Genomic DNA, 25,636 nt, shown 5'->3' with positions numbered 1-25,636 from the left:
TCCTGGAAGGCATGCTAAGGCACATGAAAAACAACAAGGTGCTTGGTGACAGCCAGCATGGCTTCACTAAGGGGAAATCCTGCCTGACCAATTTGCTGGCCTTCTATGATGGGGCTACAGAACTGATGGACAGGGGTAGAGCAGTTGATGTTATCTACCTGGACTTGTGCAAAGCGCTCGACACTGTCCCTCACGACATCCTTGTCTCTAAATTGGAGAGACATCAATTTGATGGATGGACCACTTGGTGGATGAAGAACTGACTGGATGGCTGCACGCAAAGAGTTGTGGTCAATGGCTCAATGTCCAGCTGGAGACCAGTAACCAGTGGTGGCCCTCAGGGATTGGTGTTGGGACCGGTCTTGTTTAACATCTTCGTCGCTGACATGGACAGTGGGATTGAGTGCACCCTCAGCAAGTTTGCCGATGACACCAAGCTGTGTGGTTCGGTTGATACACTGGAGGGAAGGAATGCCATCCAGAGGGACCTCAACACGCTTGTGAGGTGGGCTGATGCCAACCTTATGAAGTTTAACAATGCCAAGTGCAAGGTCCTACACCTGGATCAGAGCAATCCCAGCCACAGCTACAGGTTGGGCAGATAAGAGATTCAGAGCAGCCCTGTGGAGAAGGACTTGGGGGTGCTGGTCGACGAGAAAAGGAACATGAGCCAGCAGTGTGCGCTTGCAACCCAGAAAGCCAACTGTATCCTGGGGTGCATCAAAAGGAGCGTGACCAGCAGGTCGAAGGAGGTGATCCTGCCCCTCTACTCTCCTCTCGTGGGGCCTCACCTGGAGTATTGTGTGCAGTTCTGGTGTCCTCAACATAAAAAAAGACATGGAAATGTTGGAACAAGTCCAGAGAAGGGCTACGAGGATGATCAGGGGACTGGAGCACCTCCTGTATGAAGACAAGCTGAGAAAGTTGGGGCTGTTCAGGCTGGAGAAGAGAAGGCTGCGTGGAGACATCATAGCAGCCTTCCAGTATCTGAAGGGGGCCTATAAGGGTGCTGGAGAGGGACTCTTCATTAGGGACTGTAGTGATAGGACAAGGGGTAACAGGTTAATACTTAAACAGGGGAAGTTTAGATTGGATATAAGGAGAAAATTCTTTCCTGTTAGGGTGGTGAGGCACTGGAATGGGTTGCCCAGGGAGGTTGTGAATGCTCCATCCCTGGCAGTGGTCAAGGCCAGATTGGATGAAGGCTTGGGTGCCTTGGTTTCGTGTGAGGTGTCCCTACCCATTGTGGGGGGGGTTGGAATTAGATGATCTTAAGGTCCTTTCCAACCCTAACTATTCTATGATTCTATGTTTCCTGACTAGTGTCACCGTATATGTGATAACAATCTTTTGTGTTCTGCTTGCATTCTGCTAGACCTGTACATGGCAAAGTCAATACTAAAAAGTCTCAGAACTGACAAATGAGAGCTGATAGAAGTCAGAGATGACAATCCAACAGCACCATAATCTGAGTACTCAGGTCACTTAAGACAATAATTGTTCTTCCTGATTACATTCTCAACATGGTAGTATTAAACATACAGAGTTAATTATTTTTTTCCCATGAACAAGCTGGGTCTAGAATAACCTTTTCTTTTTTTTTTTTCCTCTTCTGTAGTTTTGAGGCTTCATGAATTGGTGGGATTCCAATAAAACTATTCCAATCTTTATGATGCTTCAGCTGGGCTTGCCCAGTGTTACATTTCCAACGGCAAAAGGAAGGGCTGTTTAAGCAAATGAGAGCCTGGCCAGTTTGTGCAGTCCATTCCCCTCAAACTGCTGCAGCTCCACAACTCTAGGAGTAAGGATACTAAACGGTATATCCCTGCCTCATCCTTTTATAATCCAGTTTTATATCTATTGTTTAAGAATTTGTTTTACAGCTTGTTGAGCTTGCTCATACCATCTGCCTCCATTGCCTCTTGTGGCTGTAAGATCTGGAAGTTTATGACCTGGAAGTTTATTACCTGCTGAATAAAAATGTACTTTATTTTGACAGATGGCTGCGGGTAGCTGGTTTCCAAAACATGTTATCCAAGCTAGGTTTTATGAAATGTCTGGTCTGGTATAGCTACTGGAGGGCTTCAGTTGATAAACTCAGGCAACCCCCAACTGTGTGGAAGAATCTCCAGCATCATTTGCCATCCCCTCTTTATATATTTTATGCAAGGGCTTTCTCAGTATTTAAAAAGATCTGTTTAAGTTTTCTACATCTCTTCTCATCGTTCTGTTTACCTATTAATTTTAAAGTTGGTATGGTGTACTGGCTATTTAGAGAGTGCATTTTTCTCTTCAGTAACAACAGCAATAATAGTGCCTTATTACTACCAATATGATTGTCAGTGTTTTATACTGTATTGTTCATTTGTATTGCATGTGTGCATGTGTGTTGCTGAAGATCTCAGTATTTGATTGGTTTCCCACTGAGCTGAGCCCTGTAAAGGCACAGATCAAACAACTTATTGCACAGATACTAATGCAGAAAAAAAACTCTAGGTCCCTTTCCCATGAAGATTTCCTTATTTAGACAGCTGTTACTGATCTCATTATACCTTTTTGTTTGTGCTAACCTGGTACTCAACCACGGACTTCTCTAAAAGAAAGACCCAGTAGTACTTGTAAATTTTATGTAATGAAAGTCCAACTGATTCAGTCAAGGCTAAAAGTGCTTTTGTGACCACCCATCTGCCTTCCTACCCTTTCAAAAATAATTATAGAAAATAGATCTGTTCTTCTAAAAATTTACATGGCCCCACCTCTTGATGGACAAGTTTCCACAGAAACACATTCTCCTTTCGGACCACACATTTTACGGAATAAAAAGTGCTGCGTTCTAACTAACTATAAAATACTAAGTAAACTTTTACAGTGTGTTTGTTTTTACAGCAGTTTTTCCTCTTCATGGTTCATCAAACCCAGGGAAATTCTTTTTTGGGTGTGAGAAGATTCTAACCATATAAACCAGGTGATCTTAGGTCTGCAGAGAGTAGTCCATGAGTATACTGACATCAACTATTTCTTCTTTTGCACTCCACTACCTGAATTAACTGTACAGAAAAAGTGTTGCCTGGTGGCTACAAGATTTATACATCTATATATTGTTGCATAGATATTACTTTTTTTTTTTTTTCCCTCAAAGAATCCTCTTCAAAAAGTCACAGTAGAACCATTATTACCTTCAGAATAGGATATAACCTGCACTTGCTATCCGGCAGTAAAGGTTAGAAAAAAAGTTAGTGCTTAAACCTAGACCAGACAAACTATTGCCAATAAAGTCTAATTGTCAGGGTTACACTGCACTGTCTTAAATGGCTCGTGAAAAAACTGCCTGAAGTTATTCACTACAGGGTGACAAAACACTACAGGTTATGGGCAAAACCTATAAAAAGTTTCCATCTGTTGCCATTAATTTAAAATGACAAAGAAAACTCGTGTTCTTACACCTCGGTGTGCTTAAGTCATGCATGTATGTGACATACTGATGTGTTGGCAGTTGCATGATCCTACTACAAAGATGACTGTGTTCTGGAAGCGCCTTCAGAAAAGCTCTCAAGGGTTTCCCAACATAGGATTGCCAAATTGGCATCTCCAGCCTTTGGGCAGCTGAGGAAGATGATGCTGGCACTGCAGCCTGGATGGGGGGGTTCTGCCTTCAGGTTCGTTTCTCCAACTTGAAGAAAAAACGAGCAAAAGATCATTTTAAAGCAACTGAGCTGTGGAAAGGGGGCTCACCCACATAACCCGATTTAAAGGTCTCAAACGTGCACCGCTCCCTTGCCGTGACTTGCTCCCAGGGAGTTAACCTGGAAACCGTGACTCCAGGTTGACGGGTTTATATTGTAATCCAAGCCAACGTTTGTTTCAGCTTTATCCCCCACGCACACAAGCACCCCGCTCCCAGGGACCCTCCGGGGCTTCCCGTGTTGCCGGCCAGGGACAGACCCTGCCCCGCGGGACCGCGGGCGCCTGCGTCCGGCCCGGAGGGCAGGGATGGGCCGGGATGGGATGGGGTGGGGTGGAATGGGGCGGGGGGCCGCGCCGCGGCGCTGGGAAGGCGCTGCCCTTCGCTCCGCGCGAGGGCCGGGCTTCCCCAGTTCAGACAAGCCCTTGCCCCGCTCCAGCGGCGGCGGGTTTGGTGCGACACCGTCCTGACATGTTGTAACTGGTTTCCACACCCACCGCGCCTGAGAGCGACGGGAAGTACCTGCGATGAGCCCAGCGCCGCCTTGACTCGCCGCCGCCGCGATCGCAGCAGCCGGGTCGAACCGCCCCGCCGCTCCGGAGGCGAGACCCCACAGCGGGGCACCGGCGCGGTAAGTGGGTCTGCCCTCCGCCTCCTCCTGGACGGGAAGAGGCAGCGGCACGGGCACGGTCTGACCCGGCTGCAGGCGGGCGTGTGGGGCGGCCGCCCCTCTCTCTCCGCCCCTCCAGCGGCCTGCTCGAGGCCGCGGGGCGTTTGAAACAGGGGCGCGGGGATCGCGAAGTTGAGGGTGCGGCGGCGCGGCTCCGGCCGCGGGCACCTGAGGCGAGCCGGCGCCGAGCGGCGTGGGGCGCTGACGGGAGAAGGGGAAGGGCCCGGCGGGGGTACCACGGGCATGCGGTCCTCAGGGTAAGACGTGCCCGCGGCGAAGCCAGCGCGGGGCTGGTTGCCTCCGCTTTGCTCGGAAAGTTAACTTTCTGGACAGTAAAGAAAAAGAAGCAGGAGCGCTTGGGGCGTTGTTTTTCACTTGAATCTGATGCCCTTTGCATCCACGGAAAATAGTGTAGTTCCGTTTATAATGAAATAATTGCCCGTCACTGCTTACTATAGGTAATTATTATTTATTCTTGATACAATTCCTTCGTACGAAGGTTGGTGATAGGCGGCTGTCATAAAACACTTGTTTGTTCGGTCACACGAGGCCCTTGAGCGGTGGGAAGACTCCTCAGCAGAGCCGTGGGTCAGACCTCCTCAGGTGGATGTCCCCAAAAGCCATGCCTGAGAGAAGGGACTGTGACAAGACGTCCCCATGGTTTAATTTACCACTTGAAACTTTATGCAGAAACTGTCAAGGGAATCACAATCCCTTTGGAAAAGTTAGGATATCCCAAGGAGAGCACCATGGCCAGGGCCTTGCCAAAGACCGGCTGTGCGAGCCTGGGGTTAGAGCCCGAAGTTGCTGAATGGGAAGTTTTTCAAATCCTGTGAATATTAGTAAGTCAGGGAAGTTGCCTGTCTCTAGCTCTAGCCTGGAGGGCTGTGCTCCTGGAACCACCACAGAATGTTGCATCATTTTCTTCAGTGGGCAGTTGTCATCTGCTGCTTTTGTGAAAGCTGGGATCTTGCTGTAGAAAGGCACATGGACCTTTCTTTCAAAGAAAAGTTCTCTTCTTGCTGGGTTCTTGATAATGGCACTAGAAAGGTCTGAGTGTGTTGTTAATAGAAGGACAAGATGATCACATCAGTGCAGGATTCAGAATTTGTGTTCTGCAGCAGAAAGATTCGGTTTTATCAGCTGCATTGGAGTTTAAATTCTATTTAAACCCATTAATGGCACTCAGTAAAAAAGTTTTAAGTCCAAGCAGAGAATATAGTTGATACTCTGGGCTGGGATTAACAGTCAAAGTTATTTGTCAGAGGATGAAGAGCAGCTTTCCTGATGCTAGTAAAATTTGTAATCATGTATATGAAGCCTGCTAAAGCGCTGGACGTCTCCAGAGATGTGCCTCATTCTGCTTATAGAATTGTTGACCTCAGGAGTAGAATCAAGTTCATTATGCAGAATCATTATACAAAGTTGAAGAAGACACCAAAATGTTTATTTCAGAATTTTGTCAACCCCTGCCACTCTGTTCAAAATTGTATTGGTTCCATAGGTACATTTTCTACAACATAGTTCTTATGTTCTAAGAAGGAAAATACCTGTGTCAAGACGTCTAGAACTTTTGTTAAATATACCTGAAGCTGCCATTTTTATTTGGGAGTTTTCTTTTGTTTCTTCTCATGAATGTACGGCATGCTGATGTCTTTAATGACAAAAAACAGAATTAGAATCTCATCTGTTCTGTGATTTATTTCTGTGCTGACAAGATTTTACATTTACTTTCTTAAATAAGTGTGCACTGCTTGAAGCTTCTTTTGTAAACAGCACTTACAAATCAAAAGATCAACATCAAAGATGTTCACTGCAAAATAACTGTTCTTGTTTGGAAGACTACACTAGACGTCTCACCTTTTGAAGTTTACAGTATATTTATACCTTGCTTTCAGCATAAGTCTGAGCATAAGTTACTGTATTTGACCTATGCCACATTTAATTAATTCATTGTTTTCAATGAAATGTCAAACAATATACTATACTAATGCTGACTTTTATTTGTTCATAACATTCAATATTTTATATTGAACAACTTTACATATTAAGTATAGTCTTGTTCCCCTATATTATTTTCAAAGGAAAGAGTGAGGAGAAGAAAAAGGGGATTTAGACAAGTTTTTGAAGTAAACACTTAAGTCTTTCTCAACTGTATGTATGCAATCAGTGGCAAAATTCTTATTTTAGAAACACATCATTCCAAAGTAGTAAGGATTTTAGAAATATCTTTCATTTGCCTTTGTAAAATCAGATTTAGTCTTAAATGTCACAATAAGATTTATTGTTTTATTACACTGTTTTGAGACTGACTTGTCCTGGAGAGCCCTACAAGAGGGGTCTATTAGGTTCTCAGTAAAGTCACCTGTGTTAGTGTTCAGATTCTTAGGAACAGCTCTGCTGAGTAACTGCATTTTTAGTCTTGATGGTTTTCATTCTTCATCTGAAATGTCTTGAAAACCTTTTCCAGATGATTGGCTTCCATGGGACACTGATGAATGCTTTAATTTTACAACATTATAAGACTTTGACCTTTGCATCTGTCTGTCTTGTCTGTACTGTGTGCTCAGTTCTCTGTCGTATTACACCACAGGCTGTATCTGCATTTGGCCAAAGTAAAATGGTATCACCCTTATTTTATAATGTTCTATTTCCACCTGTGAGAGCAGTGTAGAATGAAGCCCTGAATATCTGTCACAGGAATACATGTAATTCTCAACCAGGGGAGAGCAGTTGGATCCCTTTTTGCTCTGTGCTTTCCAGTCTGCCACAAAGAGCTACTCTGGAAGCAGCCAGAAACACTCCTTTCCCTCAGGCTCGAAAGCAGTCCTATCTGGGAAGATCTACCCTGCTACTTGGCTGAGAGACAGGATTCAAATGGAATTATTTCATATGACATGCTGATGCCAGCCTCAGATCTGGATTTTTCTTTCTTGGTCTTTTTTTAACCTCAGAGTTCCCAAGTTCCTCAGAAATCTTGGTTTAATTGAACACATAATTGAATTTTGGATTATCAGTAGCATATGGAGATTTTGCTTTTCATTCCTTTAGGTTAATGTGGCTAATTTGTGTTTCCTTTCAAGAAGATTTAAACTCTTCCCAGCAGACAGTGGAAAGTAAATGCACTGTTCACAAAATTTCTGAAAGTTCTTGATGTGAAGAGAGAATTGTGTTGCGTTTACATGCCAGTAAACTAAATCAGAACTCTGAATGATTATTGCTTGCCATTACACTGCTATTCCAGTAACTAGGCTTGTAGGGAAACCCAGTGTTAACTTGCAAGCCATAAGTCATGTATGCTTTTTGTAATTATTCTGTCTTTGTTGGACTTCTTCCTACTTCTGCATTCTCCTAAGCTTCATGCTCTAGTCCTGAAAGATTAAACACTACTACCATGTATCATCTTTCTATTGTACATGGCCAGGCACATGCCACGCTCATGAAGCCTCCCCTCCTCCCCCACGCCTTTGTGGGGTTCTTTTGTGGCTTACCTGTCCAGTGCAGAAATTCATTGTAGTTTAGGTGTTAGATAAGTCCCATGAGGTTGCACAAACATGAAGGAAGAGAAGCTGGCCATTTGTCCTCTCTGTATCTTAAATCCCAAATTGTTGCAGCATGAACCAACCCTATCAGTCCTTGTTAAATGAAATTTAAAAAATAGTAAGAATGGATTTATAAGTTTGTCAGTAGACAATTTACTTAATGTTTTGGAAAAAAAAAGAAATAAGGTAAGATTAAAGCAGCCGCTCCTTTTGGCAGAAGGAATAAGCAGGGTGGAAACTAGACATGAGATTGCTGATTCAGAGGTTGATCCCAGATGTGGGAGGATAAATCTTTCTGGAGTTCCTCATAACTCACTGAAATGAGGTAGGCTGGTTCTGCTTGGGAGGAACAAATGGATTAGATCAGCATGGGAGAACAGATGATAAGGTGAAGGACCTGAATGACTATGGTTTCAAAGATGACAGAAAACAGGAATGCATTGCAGAGAAAAAGTAATGCATCAAAAAGTAGGAAATGTAATTGGTTTCTGAAGTGTTTATTTGAACACCACTCTGTCAGTTGTTATAAAGAGTTTTGAAGCATAACCTATGGTAGCATATTGGACCATGCATTAGGTATGTATTGGTGTTAGTGGTACAGATCTTCAGTGTGTTACTTGCTCTGCTGTAGCTTTTAACGTAAGAACATCAAATCACTTTTAATTATGTTTTGTTTTGCCTTATGCAGAAACAGCTCTTTATCTAGATCTTTAATATTCATTTGGCAATATTAATCCCTGAGCCTTTTCAAAACGTTTTAAATTTCTTGGAAGGTGCTAGAAATACTTGGAGCAACATTACCAGAAAAGCATTTTGAATAGTATCTGTGTGCATCATACATCTCTACAAATATTCAGATTGTTTTCTTTTTTCTCTTTACAGATAAATTTCATCAGCTCATGAACGGATGTTTAAAAGACTTCATACAAAATATATGTGAAAATGGAAACTTCATCTTTGCTATCGTCCTTACATGATGAATGCAGATCAGACAACTATATTGAACCTCATTACAAGGAATGGTACCGAGTAGCTATTGATGCTCTGATTGAAGGAGGTTTGGAAGCCTACAAAGAATTTCTTTCCAAAGAGAGATGCTCAGAGTTCCTAGCAGATGAGGAAATTGATTATATTTTGAATAATGTTCACAAACTTCCCCAAAACACAGTTTATTCCTCTAACCATGCTATTGATGACACCTCTTCCTCGGGAACCTACTGGCCCATTGAATCAGATGTGGAAGCTCCAAATCTTGACTTAGGTTGGCCCTACCTAATGCCTGGAATTTCTGGTGGCACAAATATTGATCTGCTTTTCCATCCACCGCGAGCTCAGCCTTACACCATAAAGGAAACTATTCGGAAGATGATAAGAGATGCAAGAAAGGTAAACATGAAAAATGTTATTGGGGGAGGGAGGGAAGTGTCAATAATAATCTAGTTGTGTTTTACTACAGGGTTTTTTTTTCCCCTCTCTCAGAAAAAAAAATCTGACTGCTAACAGTTCAAACACAAAGGTTTTTGCCTACTGAGGTGGGTCTGTTGATACCAGATGCATCAGTGTTTTTAACCTAATTTTCAAGGATGAGGGATTAATGGGAGGGATTAATGAAGCGTAATTTCCATTTTACTGTAATGTTGACCAGTCCATGAGAAATTCATAGCTAATTAGCACAGCTTTTCTTTGACGTTAGTTGAATATACATCAAGTGATACTATTCTGTCCAACTTCAGGATATATCCTAAGGTTTCTCTTGCATCATAGGGAGCTTTCCTTGCAGAAATCAGTCAGAAAGTGTTAAAGAGAGCTCAGAAAAAAAAAAATAATAATTAAGCAACAAGGAAATAGATTCTGCATGTGTACCTTACCTTCATTTCTGACTAATGACTAATTATAAGAAATGTGGACACTTGTCTAAGTGTACTTGTCTACACTTAGGGTCACTGCATCTTGAGTTTCCTAAGGCACACCCAGCTTACACCTTAGCGATAAGGCAGTGTATGTACAAACCACCTTTTGCTTTCCAGTGTCAATTTAAAAGGCAAAAAAAACCAAAACCAAACATGCAAAAATGTATTAGCATGTATATCTGTTTGTCCCTGGGCCATGTTAGCTCTTTAAACAGATGTGACAATGTTTCAGAAGTATTAATAGGAAGTACTCACCCTCCCCCCTTTTTTTTTTTCCCTGAAATAAATTGGGTTCTGCATGACTCTGTGGGCTTTAAATCAGTAGGACAGGCTCTAGCTTGAGTGCATCCATAAACACTTCAGTGGCTGAAACGTACATGTAAACGTGTGCAATAGAAGTGGACTGAAAAGGGTGGGGAAGGGAAGGACAATGTCTTTTTACAATGTCTCTCGTTTATTTAGATAAAACATATAATTTGTTGCCATAATAGAGTTATCACTAGGCATTTCATCCTGCAGTTTACAGTCTAGGATGACTCTGTGCTCAAGGAAGAGGAAAATTAGTTACTTCTCTCCCTTTGTCCCTTTCAGAGGGAGATTCCATGTTTTTTGCTTTTGTATGTAGCCGGGCTGGAGCCTGACTTGCCTAAGACACTCCCTGATCTTTTTGAACTGCAGCTCCTTAGCTACCAATGTATCCAGTGTAAGGGAAACCACAAGAACAGGGTTAGCTCTATTGTGAATACTAGCTCAGATTTGCCACAAGGTCTTGAAATGCCATGAAGAAAGGCTGTTTCCTGCTAGTTGCCCTGCTTTTTGTGCCTAGCTGGCTAGCTGCGTGCGATCCAGTCCCTTTCTAACACCTGTCTTAGCTGGTGGTGCTGCTTTGTAAAATGCCATTTTAAGAGGCATGCCTCCTTTGAATGCAGCTGTGGAGGACAAATTATGTATGACTTTTCCCAGCTTTGGAAAAAGGTTGAGCACATAGCATATTGGCTCTCTGGTGTGTTTGTAGTGCTTGTATGTCATAAAGAGGGTGTTATGGATGTGTCACTGTCAAATTTGGCAGCTGAAAAGTTTAGTTGATCAGCACAACCTCAACAGCAACAACCATAACAGTTGATACAGTGATACGTGTTGGTTGCTTCAGGAAACAGCAATTAAATCTAAAAGACAGTGTTCTGTCTGCAGATGCATAGAAAAGTTTAAAGGACTTCTAAGATAAAGTCAGGTATTTAAAACATGCTTACAGTAGGCAAACACTGTAAACAGGCTAACATACTTCTGCTAAACAACTTACAAAAATACAGTTATATTAAACAGGCCTCTTTGTTATGTAGTAGTGGAGATGTGTGGTCTTATGAGAATATTCAAAGGATACAGGAAAAAGTTACACATGAAAACTAGAAACCTGTAAAGAATAAACAAGTTTTTCAGCAAATCACATTACCCAGTACATCTCTAAGCAAAATCTATGGGAATTTCAGCAAACTTCTGTGGGAAAACAAACGAAATATTGGAGGTGGGAGTATTCATACCAGCTAACTAAGCACCAAACTTCAGTGCTTAAGTTCAGGCACTGATTTCTGTGGGATACCTGAACACTCGGTGCAGTAAGAAACCAACTCCTACAAGGTCCTCCAAAGTGTTTCTGCACTCGTTCACCTGATGAAAGAACCCATTTGATATATATATTTCTTTGTATATACTAGCCCAGAAATTCATGGAGGCTGAGCCAGTTGAAACCTAGATTCTACTTGAGTATTTGGAGATATAAAAGGATAAGGATTAGTGGACTTACTCCTGCCCTCTTTCATGCTTGGTGCATCACAGTGTCACTCCTTAAAATGATTATTACATATGTTAATTTTGACCTTAGGAAGAGATGTTGTAAACAACATTAAGCAACTTGCTTGCTGACAGTGATTTTTTCCTGACTAAAGAGGAAAATAATTTGTAAGGCTATGCTATACTAGACTAAAACCAGTGACTATGAAAAAGCGTCATAAGAAAATTTTGTCACATTTTTCTTAAATACATAATCTGCATAAGAATTATGCACATCACCTTCATGGTAAATATAGGCAATATAATAAGGAGTTTCCTTACAGAAATGGATCAGTATTATTAAATCCTAGGAAAATGAGCTAACCATTTTGAGGAGATGAGTCCATACTTGTTTCTGAACTCGTATTAAAGCAGGGGAACTGTATTGTACACAGGATGACATTACATTGCAGTCTATACTACAGCACTTCTGTGGGATTGGTGTGGTGGTAGCAGAGTGCCTTAGGTCAAACCTAACATGTCAACAAAATGGGTTTACTGTCAGCGTAACTAGACCTCATCTCCAAATGATACAGCTTGCCAGCCACCCTCCTCTGTCAACATAACCTGTGTTCATACAAGGAGGATGTTTGGCGTGACTGTATCAGCGAGACACAAGTCTTTTTCAGGTGCTGATATAACCATGTGGGTAAAAAGCACTGCAAGGGCTGTCTGACCTTAATGATGGACAGGCTTTTGCAAACAAGCTAGTAGCTTTTTTTCTAGTGTGTTTTGGAGGAGGCTTCTACCTTTAATCAGCGGCAGATTTCCGGCTTCTCTGAAGCTTGAGGTGCTCCTACAGCCTGACTCATCCCGACTGCTCTGTCCGAACCACAACTGATGATGTTTAGCATTTTTTTCTGAGAAGATTATTCATCTGGGAAATGGTATCAAGACGATTACTCATCTGTGTCAGGTTAACATGGAACTTCCTTCTCTTACTATAAAGTAACACAAGAGACTTCAGTAATGAAGTGTCCTCTTCCACTGTGACTTTCTATAAGAGTTGCCTCAAAACCATCAGTTATGAGGCTTGTACATGTGTGCAAGAAACAGCTTGTGCTGTCTTCTTCTCAGACATGATTGACAGGGTGAGGCAACAGGGAAAGACAGGACGGAGCACCAAAGGGTCCTTCTGGCAGTGTGTTTTTCTCTTACTTCATTAACTGCATTCCTGTCTTCACCGCTGAGACATTCCTACACAGTTTTAGAGAGAATGCATAGCTCTGAGTCTTTTACATTGATATCCAAATAAGGATCAGCTCTTCCTGGAGAGAATTTAAACCAGCTTTTTTAAAGAACCATGTTGTTCAGACAACCCAAGGATTGCTGATCTGCAGCACAAGCCAGAAATCACTGAAAGACTTTCCTGACATACTTTTGGGATTTCTGATGGAATGTATGAAGCTGCACACTATTCAATAAATATGCAATACTTTTCACTGATTTTATTTTACTCAAATAGACTAACAGTCTAAAGGCTGGATTTATAAAATTTGTGATAGTTGTAAGACATAAAATTTTAGTTGTTTAGAAGCCTAAGTAGAAATTTAGATGGTTAGTATGTTATTGTTTTGGAAAATAAAACCAAAAAAAACCCAGTTTTTGCTGAATTACTCATGGTTGGCTTTCTAACATGAGAAAGGGCTGCAAAACTTAGACCCTTGGGATGGAATTAATTTACACTTTAAAGTAAGTTTTGCCAGACCCACTGTAGTTAGGTCTATAGTAAGTCAAAAAAGACTTCCTTTGAATTCTTGTGAGAGTTACATACAAAATCTGATGCCTGTGCTGTCTTCTAGAGCAGTGGACCTAACCAAATAAACAAAGTGTTGACTAATTTTACAGTCATATAAAAATAAAAATATTTTGTTACAGATTGGGCTTTTTTGTTTCCATTTTGTTTTGTTTCAGGCAAAAGTGAGAGGTTATTTCAGAAAAAAAATTATTATTCACTATTGATCTTGTTTGCTCATGTATCTAATACAGTAATAATAATGATCTAGTACCAGCTGCAGTCTAGTATGAAAGAAAGTAAAATTCTTTACATGCCTGTATGGAAAGTGATGTTTCTATACAGAAGGAAATTTGTAGAACAGGGGTGTGTTGAGCAATCTTTTTTTACTCTCCCAACAATACTTTGGCAACTATTTTAAATATAATTTGAACACAGACTGAAACGATAATAATGAATTGCAGTTGTGGCAATGCTTGTCTTAGCTCATTAATTGCAGCAGTCCAAGCAGATGAGAGAGAGGCTGCATTTTTTTGTTTGTTTGTTCATAAAAGCTAGAGCAATCTGCTGAATTCAGGGGGAGAGAATAGATAAATACAATAGTCATTCCACTCAAAAGCTTTCTACATTATCTGTAGAGTGTCTGATAAACAGTGGATATCTTTTTTAAGCTGAGAGTAACATGTAGAAAGACTCAGTTCCCAGCTGAAGTCACGTAGGCAACATTTTTCCTGCCAAAATATTCTACCTCACAAGGATTTCAGGAATTGCTTTTTGATTCAGCTGCTGTGCTGAAGGGTGCATTCATCATTCACTTCCACTCACCTTTTGTTAAAGGACTTCCTCTTCATTGAAAACCAGCATGGTAGTCATCCACATGGTTTCCAGGTGAAACAGGATTTTTAGCTTTTAGTAGATTTATTAGAGTGAGGTCATGTTGCAGCTTTTCTGATTGTGCAGGGCACATGCCGTGCATTGGAAGAGAACACGTGTCTTGCTCTTGATGCTATTATTGTATGACCCAGTATCAGTTCTGTCATCTACTCACAACAGGTAATCATTTCAGGTAATTCATCTGCTTGGATTTGCCTTCAGAGTCTTCACACTATTTTACTTGCTTGTCCCCTTCTCCCACTGCCATCCTCTGTGTAAGGGTAGTCCCAGAGCAGTCACTGCAGAGCACTTATAATGCACTTACAATGGACTGCCATCAATGGGACATATAACTATAAGCAGTTTTATAGTCTGGAAAGCCTGGTACTTCTGTGAAATGCATTTTGTATATGCAGTTGCTCTAAACAAGAAACCCACAATTTTTCCTGGTAGCCCTTCCATTCGATGGGAAGGATCCAAAACTGAAAAGCAAGCAGAGGCTAGGGCCAGCCTGAGGAGTGGGAATCTGATAAAATAATTGTTAATCACTTGTGGTGGTATCCACCACGTGGTCTATCAGGTCAAATGTTTGCAAGACTATTTTGACCTTTCATACTCGAATTAGAATATATAACTAATTTGTAGATATTGCCATTATGTCACAACTGTGCTAATGCGTTATCAAAATATCATGCCTCCATGATGTGGAATAGGGAAAATGAAAAGCCAGATCTTGCAGACAGTTGTATTTATAAATGTCTGTCTCATTCAAGTATTTGTAGGAAGTAAGCATACACGTTTTGTAGCAAGATTTTTTCGTTAAAACCATTGACATAAATCTGTCAGTCAAAACAAAAGTGCTACTAAAAAGTCATTTATGCTTTCTGCATATTCAGTAGATTAAAATGTTCTTTATCATATTAAACAGCAAGTTTGCACTACAATATGCTGAAGTAATTCTAGGCCAAAATATGCTATAAATACAAAAGTGTTAATTGAAAATACCTTTTCCTAGGCAGAATGCTTCTTTCAGTGCCCAGTCCAGTGTATTTAGGTTTTGTCCCTCTCCTTTTCCCACTTGTCAAAAATCCTGATAATATTGAAGTGCTGTTTTTTGTTCTTCTGAATTACCCATCCTCAAGAGATCTGAGCTTTGCTAGGTTTTTTTTCAGCCAGGGAACAGTCTTGCCTGAAGGACTATAGGTTTCATTCATATTCATATTGCCATAGGCCTTTTTTCATTTTTTGCAGATTTAGCATAACTTTTGATCTCTAATAGCTTTGCACCAGAGCCAGCAATGCCTTGGTGGATGTTGTGACACATTTTGGGGGATTTTAAACTTTAAATTTATTTGTTATGTGTCATAATTTGGAAACTAAAGTATTATACTGTCTGCAGTAGAATTTTAAGTGAGCATAGCCTGGTATACAGATACTTGCAATGCTACAGCAGTATTTGTGTAATACAGCACAGTAGAAACTACATGGAAAGTGGAGAACTGGTGACATGGAGCAAAACCAAAAAGCACAAAAATCCAAGGTGAGCTGCCAGTTTAGAATTCCCTGTTCTCCTGTTTGGAAGGAGCAGTACTGAATGCCACTGAGTTATGTGTATTAAGTTTCCTCATATATCAGATCTGATTGCAAGTGTCTACTTCACTTGTAATTATTTCAAACAATTTGCTTAACACTGTGTTATTTTCCCTAAGGAGTACTGCAGCTATTCCAGTGCAGGTGATAGAGGAGTCAAAGTACATTTTAGTATTTACTTCCCTAAAATAAGTGCAGACCTTGTCATTGGTACTTTTCCTTTTCATGCCTTTCCTTTTAGATGGTTGGTAAGGTATGTCTATAATCATTTTCTAATAAAGAGATACTATATTATACAATAAAAATCCACATTTTCAGAAATGCTGTCAGCATGCCTGAGACCTCAGAGGACTTTAACTCTTTAAAGTCCTATCATAATTTATGCATCTGAGAAAGAATGGCCATCACAACAGTAACAGGGTGTAACTGGCACTGAGCTTGCTATTTTATACTGTGATCTGCAGACATCCATAAAATGACTCACCTCAATAGAGCTGTTCAGAATAAGTAATTGCAAGATCTGGTATGACTTGCTTGATCAACAAAGGTAATAATTGTTCAGTGTACAGTCCCCTGATCAGTAAGCCAGTTCAATTTGCAGCAGTATTATTTGCATTATAAAGATAGAAGTGGAAGCAGCTAAATCAGACATCTCTCCCTTCCTTGCCTTTTCTTGATAACTTTCGCCATATCCAAGATGCTTGTTTTTTAAAGTTGTAAACATCATTATGTTTACATGCTGCATGACTGTATGTTATACAGTTTACTGGCCCCTTCATCTTCCTGATTGGTGCCAGGCAATACAGACAAACCACTATTGTATTATAAACAGTAGATTCAGAATTCATATGCTCTGCTTTATCCTTAGCCATCAAAGACCATGACCAAAGTGTGTACCATTTTACAGATGAGAATACTGAGCCACAAAAGAATTAAATTAATATGTATCACAGCTCAAAAAGAGATTATAAACCTAAAGCCTGAGAGTATTATATGTTAGCAAACAATACTTAGAGCAAGTGGGGGCCAGACAGCAAGTTTTTATTTTCTTCTCTCTGTGGTTTTAGTTTGCTAAAAAAAACCCAACACATTATAGTTGTACACTTAGGAAAATTAATTTCTGAGGAACATCAGTATGTCAAAAAAAGTTTGTGTTAGTATATAACTGTGGCTTTGTAGTGCTTACTTTTCACAAATATTTGTAAGACCATAAAGTCCTTTCTTATCTTCAGATAAAGAGGGTGTATCTTCAAGACATACACAGAGTGTTCTCGTACCTTAGCTAAGAGCAGATTATTTTAACTGGTTAATCTCTTGGTCTGGAGTGCTTGTACTGACTGTCCAGAAGATGTAAGATGCACAAGAACCAGAACAGATTCCTCAAAACCAGAATCTATGGTGACCCATCCTCTCGCCAGCAAGGCATGTGGGCACAAAGCTGCCTTCAGAAAACTTACTGTGGTGCATCTTTTATCCAGGGGGTTTTGCTAACTGCAGCACCAAATCACAGGCCTTTTGACTTCTGCCTGCTGTAAGAGATGAAGCTGGGCAATAGGATAATATGAGAAGTTATGCACCGTATCTCTTAGAGATGAAAAGAAGACTTTGATATCTGCTTTATCTGCTAGCAATCAGGCTTGAACAGTAGCACAGGATTGTGTCTTCAAGTAGCCAAATGGGCGTGCCTTTAGTTCAAACAGCAGATTCAACATCTCAGCCTTATTTTCTTGCTGTTTCCTGGAGCTGCAGGCACTCTTTGCCAAGCAGGCTGCATTTCAGCTCAATTCACTCCCTTTATGGTTTAAGCACTAGACATCACCTTCTAATGCCAGTGAATCTGAGTGGCATCAGTCCACAGAAGGTATTGTAGTTAGTATTTTCTTTCTAGGCTTTTGATGTTCAGTAAGCCAGGAATAATAGAATGAGATGAAATAACCGGCGCAGAAGAGCAACTGCCTGCAGATTCTCCGTGGGACCTTTCTCGAGAAATGCCCACCAAGCGGCAGCCCTTTCTAAGATGTGCAGAATCCACTGCTAGTGAGCTATAACCTCCTGATCAGAGACATAAGAGGCAGCAAACAGAAGTGACAATGTCAGCCAGCAAATCTGATTTTGCTCAAATGCCGGGGGATACTGCTTGTCAAAGCAACAAGGTCTCCATCCAGCATGACAGAGCATGGAAATACCTGAAGCTATCTGCTTGTTCTGATAATTTCTTGGCATTGCTTAATGGTGGATTAGCACAGGCACAGAATAATTGCCTGAAAAGTCACTGTCAGGGGTGCGGGTTTCTTTTAAATAATAGCCAGGTATATGTGGCTGCACAGTAGCTGTTTGATAGAGATCTGTAATCTGACTTTGCTGAGGATGGGCCTGAAAATACCAAACATCAAAGTATCTAATACTTACAGTAGTAGGTAGCGTTATAAGTCTATGGAAAGCTGCTTTAAAATGTAACAAAAACTATATTATCTTGCCCAGAGGAGATACTTTTCAAATGGCAAAACTAAGTGAAGAGATTAAAACTGGGAATTCTGACTGATTCTTCTATTTGCTTATTTATTTGATACTACCTTATTTCATGTTTTAATACTACATGATCACAGTAATACCATTGTATTTTGTGGTAGATTTTATGATGCACTATTGACTGCAGTAATACCATCATCTATTTTGTTTATGAATTCTAGGCTTATTGAATGACAGTAAGCCACTTGTGCCAGAAATCTAATTATTCAGATGATGCGATTTCTTATTCATAAGTGAAATTTAATGATGGAAGTGCAGTCCATATCTGAAGTGCTGCAATACGGGATTGCAATCTCCTGTACAGGATTTCTGTCTCAAGTAAAAGCTCAGTACTTTGTCTTGAAGTTCAGAGTAGTTAAACAGTGTCTTTGCAATGAGCTCTTGAGAGCCCAGGAAGCTCTTCTGGGTAAATGCCAGAGCCTTGAAAAGCCAGGGTCTCTGAGTGCTTTTTGGAGGAATAAAAAGGATGGAAAAGATGTGCTGTTCTTGGGAGTTGGGAAGAGGCAAGCTTGTGAAGAGGCATGCCAGAGGAGCAGGGATCTCTGTTAGTCCTTTCAGTTGATGAAAGGCATCCTATTGGGAATTAGTGCAGCAACTAAATGCTGTTTAGGCCTCCTGGGGGTCCGTAACACTCTGGAGCTTGCCCCCAGTGTGAAAATGCTGAGAGCTTTGGATTACTTAAGTCTTAGAACATGTAGAAAAGGACAACTTAAGACAAACGCAGATGGACTAATGTTTGATTCGGCTGAGCTCTGTTCTGTGCTGTTGTGCACTGATCAGAAGTAACTCCATGAGAATTGGTATTGAATGGAAGGAAGATGTGGAAGCTCTGTGTAGTGTCTGTAATATGCAGGCATTTCTGTTCTCACCCCCTGAAGTGACCATACTTACAATACAATAAGAAACCTATACATTTTTGCTTGTAATTTCCTTCCCCTCCCTCTTCAACCCCACTCCAGCTCTTCCCCTTTCATAGTCCCTGCTCCTCTGCCTTTTCTCATTTCATTGTGCAACTCCTCAGCCAGAGATGAGCATATCCTGCTTGCTCTGGGTACCTTGGGCATCTTTCTTGAATGCAGTTCCACTCATGACATCTGGGAATGTGAGCTCCCTCCTTAGTTCAATGGAGAAACATAGGTGCTTTGATGGATGCCAGTCAGCACACCTGAAGCGAGTGCTTGCAGTAAGGAGTTTGAGTCTTTTGCCATTCTCTGTCTGTCCCCATAAGGAGTAGTAAAATGCCATCGTGATGTTAGAAATACATCAAAGCTTTTGAATTGCTAGTTAAATCACTCAATTTTATTGACAGATTTCTGATATTTATTATCAGTTGTAGATATCGCAGATTAAATATTAGGGGATATATTTTCTGAATAAGAGTGTCTTATTTGCTCTGTTTTATTTTGCAATTGAAGTTTTTGGCAGCAAGGGTAGAGTTCAGAGATAGACCATTTGCGTATCAAAAATCACAATCTGCTATTTAATAACAAAATTGACTTGTATACACAATTGAGTTTCATCTCATTTTGTCAAACAATACATCTAATAAAACTTGGAAAGATTTTTTTCAGGTATTTAGTAAAGGTCAGAGAGAGACAAAAATACAATACCCACTCAAAGAAGACACATTTTTTCTTCTTCAGACAAAATCAGATGCCTGATCCTGAGAGAATTTACATAGTTTAATTTGTGTACACAAGAGGTTCCGTTAGCTTAGCAAGCATACGTGTGTGCAGAATTGATGCCTAGGTATGTAACCACGTATCGTTAAGTATCTGATTTTAAATATTTAATTAATCTCTCTTAAAGTGTGCCGCAGTACACTTGTAGTACAAAATGAGCATTTATCTTCAGTTGATTGCATCCACTGACAGCAACTAAAGAAGGAATAACGTGTCCAAAGCAGACATGTAATTTTTTTTTTTTTAATAACTGAGTATCTGAAGCCCAAGCAAGGCATTGAAACTGGTGGAAGGTTTTCCCTTCCCCTGATGCTGGTGATGGAATCACCACACAGTCCACCTTTACTGATCCCAGCATGCACAAGCAGGCCCAGGTCCCGCAGACGTCAAACCAAAGGAATGGACGCACCTATAAATGTTGTAAAAGACAGACCGGTCCCTTAGAAAGAAATTCAAGAGCCAGACTAATTTATCATGTTGATGCATAAAGAGCAGTAGTTTTTGCCAACATAGAATGTCAATCAAAGAACTTTTTTTCCTTTAACTTACTATAAATGGCCTCAGCCAAAATGACCTGAGTTCTGTGCTAGAAAACCATAAGAGTGTGTACTGGGGATAAAGGCTTCATTATCTTCTGCCACATTACACATGCTTGTTGAGCTCACATATAGTGCGAGGAAAATTCCAAAGAGAAGTTTCTCAATTTGTACTCTCAGGCTTTTGAAATGATTGCAAAGTGCACTTTTTTCTGCAAGTTAGCAAGAAAGCACAATGAATCTAAAAACACTAAGAAGTGGAATTTAGTTATTGTGGTAGAGCTATCCAAAGTAGTTTACTGATTTTGTATTTTAAGTAAGTGCTGCATATTCTTAAATTAAACAAAGAAACAAACAAGCAAGCACCTTGATAAATAGTTTCGTGGACATTTGTGGCACTATGCTGATACAAAATTACGTGCACACAGGTAAATATGCTTTTTTTGAGTTTTGTTAGTGGTGTTTCAAAACATCCTAAGGATCGGGATTTCATAATCTGCTAAATTTTATGGAGAGACATTGCTTATACTTTCTGAGGAGATGACTCTCTGCATTTAATTATGTAAAGTAGTCCCTCTTGAGATATAAATAAAAGAAGAAAGCATTTCAGTTTAATATGTTGCTCTTTAGTTCATAACTCAGCTGTGTATTTTTAAGATAGTAGACTATACGTGTCAACAGTACAGATATAAAAGGGAAAAGATTTAATTTCTGAAATATATAATAATGGTACTTAAGTGAAGGCGTTGAAATTACCAAGCTCAGTAGTGTATTCAAAATCAGCATTAGAAGATGATCTTTGACAGACTTTTTTCCATAGAATGTAATTATTTTAAAAAGAACACAAAAAGCTAGGTGTTTAAAGAATTTGGGGGATTTTCAGCAAAGTACATTGACTCAAACTTTCTAGCAGCACAGCTATATAGTGTTATCTCTTGTGGAAATACTGTACTGAATGAGAAACAAAATATTGTAGCATTTGAAATCCAAATACAAAAATCTCTCTGCTTGTTTTAAGGAAACAATGATAATATTGGTGAATGCATTTCAGTTCACTTTGATGTTTAAGTAGAGTTTCTGTAAAAACCCGAATGGAATTTACTTGAAGCTGCTTGTTTCCCTATAGTTTGTATGGGGATCTGTAGTATAATGTGTGCAAAAATAAATGGACATAGAATTAAGCATAGTTTTTTCTTGCTCAGTAGATCCAAGTTTGGGCAGATTCTTCCATCAGTCTTGTCTGAGTGTGTATCACAAAGTATAGGAAGAAAATCCCCAATATGTCACAGAACTGCAAAAATTTCGTATTGATGCCTATTGGAGGCATCACTGTCTTAACGGTGGGGGTGTTACTGATTATTATGCTAAGTATTCTCCTGTTTGGAAATGTGGAAATTATGCAAGAAATTGTTTTGACCAGTCTTTGAGGTATTTCTCTAGTGAGGAGAATTTCAAACATATAGGAACCAGCGTAACATACAAACTAAAAATAATCCAGTACTTCTTTTTCTTTTTTGTCCCTGAATTAGTGTCTTCCATTGATCCTAAATCCTATAGTGCAGAGTTACAACAAGAGTACACTGAATTATGCTTTCACAACACAGTATATCTGTTTTTGAGCAGCTATGAATAAAGTCCATAGCAATTACAATGTAAGTAACAAGCGCTGATCTGTCTGCTTTTGTTTCTAAATTGCTTATCTGTGGTTCCGGATGGGACTTTAGCCTGAGACAGTAAAATTTAAAGCATCCTGCTTAGTCAATCTTATGACTATAAACTATATAAACTCAGTAGGGGATATCTCTTCATCTATAAAAAAGGAAAAAAGAGACATTAAATAATTTTCAAATTATCTGTACAAACAGGTTATGTAATATTTATATAAATAAATATGCACATTCACACTCTGGAGTTTCATTGAAAAGCATGCTGTCAGCAGCTACTTCAGTAAATATTGCACCACACAGGCTGAAAGGCAGAACAACTAGGAACATAATGTATGTGAAAAATCTTTCATGGTAATTATTAACATATTTAACTAGATTAATACATTATGAAAATTGAGAATTGCATTTCAATTAGGACATTTTAATTCATTTCAAAGTCATAGTTGGCTCTTGAAGGTCAGCAATTTGGTCGGAAGCATTTTAATGTTCATAAACTATGCTCCCTTTTTCCTTCCTTTCTCAAATTTGCTTAAAACCACAAACCCAAGAAAATCTCAAATGTTTCATTTGTTTTCAGATGAAAAATTTCAAATTAAAAAATGCCAAATATTCCTCAGTGTTTCAGAGAATTGTTCATCTGCAGGTTTTGCTTACTTGGTTGTTTTCAAGCATGCTTTTGTGTACTTTATGCCTGGGGCTTTGAAGTGAATGAGTCTTCTGCACTGCTGCCAGTGAGACTTCCTATGCCCTCAAAATCTGAGTGGCGAAACTTCAGTTCATAGAGACACAATCGTCTCCTCCAAGATTAGTAGGGATTGCGATGTTTTAGTGAATATGATATTTTTGTCTAATTCAGTTTTCTCCTTGATTATATGCTGCTTCTTGTACTGGGTTCACATGTCCTCTCCATTGCTTTCTTCTCAGATATGATTTGCTAATTGATTTTATTGGAATTTGTTTTGGAAAAGAGCTGGGTAAACATGAACCCCTAATCAATGTTTGTATGCTTTAAAAACTTGTAGTTTGTTACCAGTTTTTGAGGCCCTCCCTGTTCTCTTTGCAGCCATTTCCAGACTGCAAAATCAGCAGGGATTGGTAAAACTCAGAGATTCACGGATTTCACAGAAGGGACCATTATGATAATGAAATCTGACTCCCCCACACAAGCCTGACAGTGTTGCATCTTGAAAGATCTGATACTAAGAATAAATCTGACCTTAAACCACCTGGGTGGTAGCCTTACAGTCAGCTCTCCTGGGCAACTCATCCATAATTGCTCAGGAGATCAGATAAATTTTTGTACAGTCACTTCTCTCTAAATGATGGAATTTGCTTGAAGAAACCCATTTTGCAAGCCCGGACCAAGCCTGCCTGAGCTTTCTGCTTGTCTGTCTCATCACTCAACATGACAAGTCAGCCAAAATAGAAGGTGCAGAGAATTTTAAATGCAGGACTGGAGGGCGAGGTGAGGCTCAGGCTGCTGTGTAGCTGCGGGGATTGCTTTCAGGGGGACTTTGGGATGCTCAGCGTCTCTCTAAATACAGGACGTTAGCCTCTGAGGATCTGTTCGCATGGCATGGTGAAGTGCAGTGACGACATTCACAAGGAGCAGGGTGTTTTCACATTAGCATGCCTAGGCTGTTTCCAGTAACAAACCTAATTAGTGGTGGGCTGACTCAGATGTCCCTTCACAGGACAGTGGTGTGACACTCATGCGCACACCCTATGTATTTTCAGCTTCCCAGATAAAAATAGATGCATTAATGTTACTCCCACATTTATGAAATGGTTTGTGCTTTACATATGAAAAGCTTTCTCTATGCACTTAAGTGTTATTGTAAGTAATTTAAGATGGATTTTAAAAGCTGCTTCTTTTTTTTTCCTGGTAATTTTTCTGAGTCTTTTATGAGAGACAAGTAGCAGATTTCAATAAATTTGAATTTTTTACTTATGCCATGGACGATTTGGAAGGCCATTAATAACATTAGTCTACTTAAAATATATTTCTATGCTAGTATCTTCTAGAACTAGCTAAAATCCTGTTTTAGAGTGATTCACATGTTTTTCTAGTTCCATGCTTTTGTGTAGATTCAAAGACCTTTTATATCCCCCCCCCAAAAAAACACATTATTTGTACCTTTTTATTTTTGCTCAATATGAGTCTTGTGATCAAAGGCATTGGTGTATTGGTCTAGGATTTGGAAGACTTGTATGCAAATTGCAGAAAATTGTAGGAAATTGTAGAACACAGGCTCCTCATCTATAAATGTGAATATTAGCTCTGGGTGATTTCTGAAGACATATACGTAGTTTGGGGTACTCATGTACTAGAAGTAGTGAACACAGTTTCAGGATCTTAAGATGGAATATAACTTTTCAGGTTTAAAACTTTGTATTTTACATCAATCTTTTGTGTATTTGTTCTACTCCATGAGATTGCTTGCTTTAGAGTGTTCAAGGAGAAATATTTTAGTCGTATCCAAATACAAAGCAGAGTTGTTCACTTATCCATTGTCTGTCCTTGTTCTGCTGTTACTTTTTTCCACAGTATTCCTCTGTACAGCTGTGAGAAACAAGAAAAGAAATGTATTTTTTGTTGTTCAGTCGAAGTAGTGTTTCTGATTTAGGATGTGTTTCAGCGAATGCTCAGTGACACACATAACTATCATGGAAGTCTTACCTGTTGCATACCTGACTCTTGTTTCATTGCAAAAATTGTCCCTGTGTCAATTAAGGTGATGCATATTGTGGTTTTTGTGATTGATAAGAGACTGGAATATCTTTTAATTAACAACTACTGGTCACAGATAACCAAGAATTATAAATTCCCTGAAAAATTCCTTCCTGACAGCTGCACCTCATCTCTCTCGTGAGTGCGGACTGTACTGACATCTAAGAGCAGGTTCAGAATTACAAGGGAAGATTCTGAAGTAAAGATACAGATATATGCATTTTTAAGCAAGGAAGAAAAAAAAGTTTAAAACTTCTGTTATTACATCTGAAACAAGTACTGGCTTTCCCACAGTTTTGTCAATACAAATCTAGTTTGAAGTTTTTTATCTGAAGATGCAAATATTAGAGTATTTCCTTTTTAGTCAATGTGTTTCGATGTGGTGCAGTCTTCTACAAGGTAAAGGTTTCTATGTATGCACACATGCACAGGATCCATAGCAGTCTGGTAGAGAGAGCCTTATTGGCTTGAATTTGGAGTGCACAGGTTACTCAAGGGAAGATATTTCCTGAGATCAGAGAGGCACTTCATAAGAACAAATGCTTATTTGAAAGGCACTAGTTTGCATCAAAAAGCAGTTATTTTCCAAAGTGCTCATGGAATAAAATGTTCACCTCTCCTCCACAGAGGTATTGCAGGTTCTCATCTCCATCCTTATTTCA

At 39.8% G+C, this 25,636-nt stretch overlaps 1 protein-coding gene across 3 annotated transcripts in view; it reads left to right on the top strand.

Moving 5' to 3' along the window:
* Positions 1–4,013: 4,013 nt before the first annotated feature.
* FAM83B (family with sequence similarity 83 member B) overlaps positions 4,014–25,636 on the top strand; it is a 54,415-nt gene continuing 32,792 nt past the window's right edge. Inside the window, exons 1-2 of one of the 3 annotated variants that reach the window (XM_062626160.1) lie at positions 4,014–4,313; positions 8,777–9,280. In XM_062626160.1, the coding sequence (XP_062482144.1) occupies positions 8,837–9,280 (444 nt within the window). In that variant the 5' untranslated portion in view covers positions 4,014–4,313; positions 8,777–8,836. Of the gene's footprint in view, positions 4,314–4,690; positions 4,811–8,776; positions 9,281–23,306; positions 23,709–25,636 lie in introns of those variants that run through there. The other 2 variants (XM_062626161.1, XM_062626162.1) reach the window with 2 other exon arrangements.

The sequence above is a fragment of the Pezoporus occidentalis genome, unplaced genomic scaffold (genome assembly GCF_034315485.1).
Source record: "Pezoporus occidentalis ecotype Australia unplaced genomic scaffold, CSIRO_AGI_Poc_V1 ctg29, whole genome shotgun sequence".
Classification (NCBI taxonomy): domain Eukaryota; kingdom Metazoa; phylum Chordata; class Aves; order Psittaciformes; family Psittacidae; genus Pezoporus; species Pezoporus occidentalis.
The sequence above is the reverse complement of the archived record's forward strand: the minus strand, read 5'-3'. Positions and strand labels throughout refer to the sequence as shown.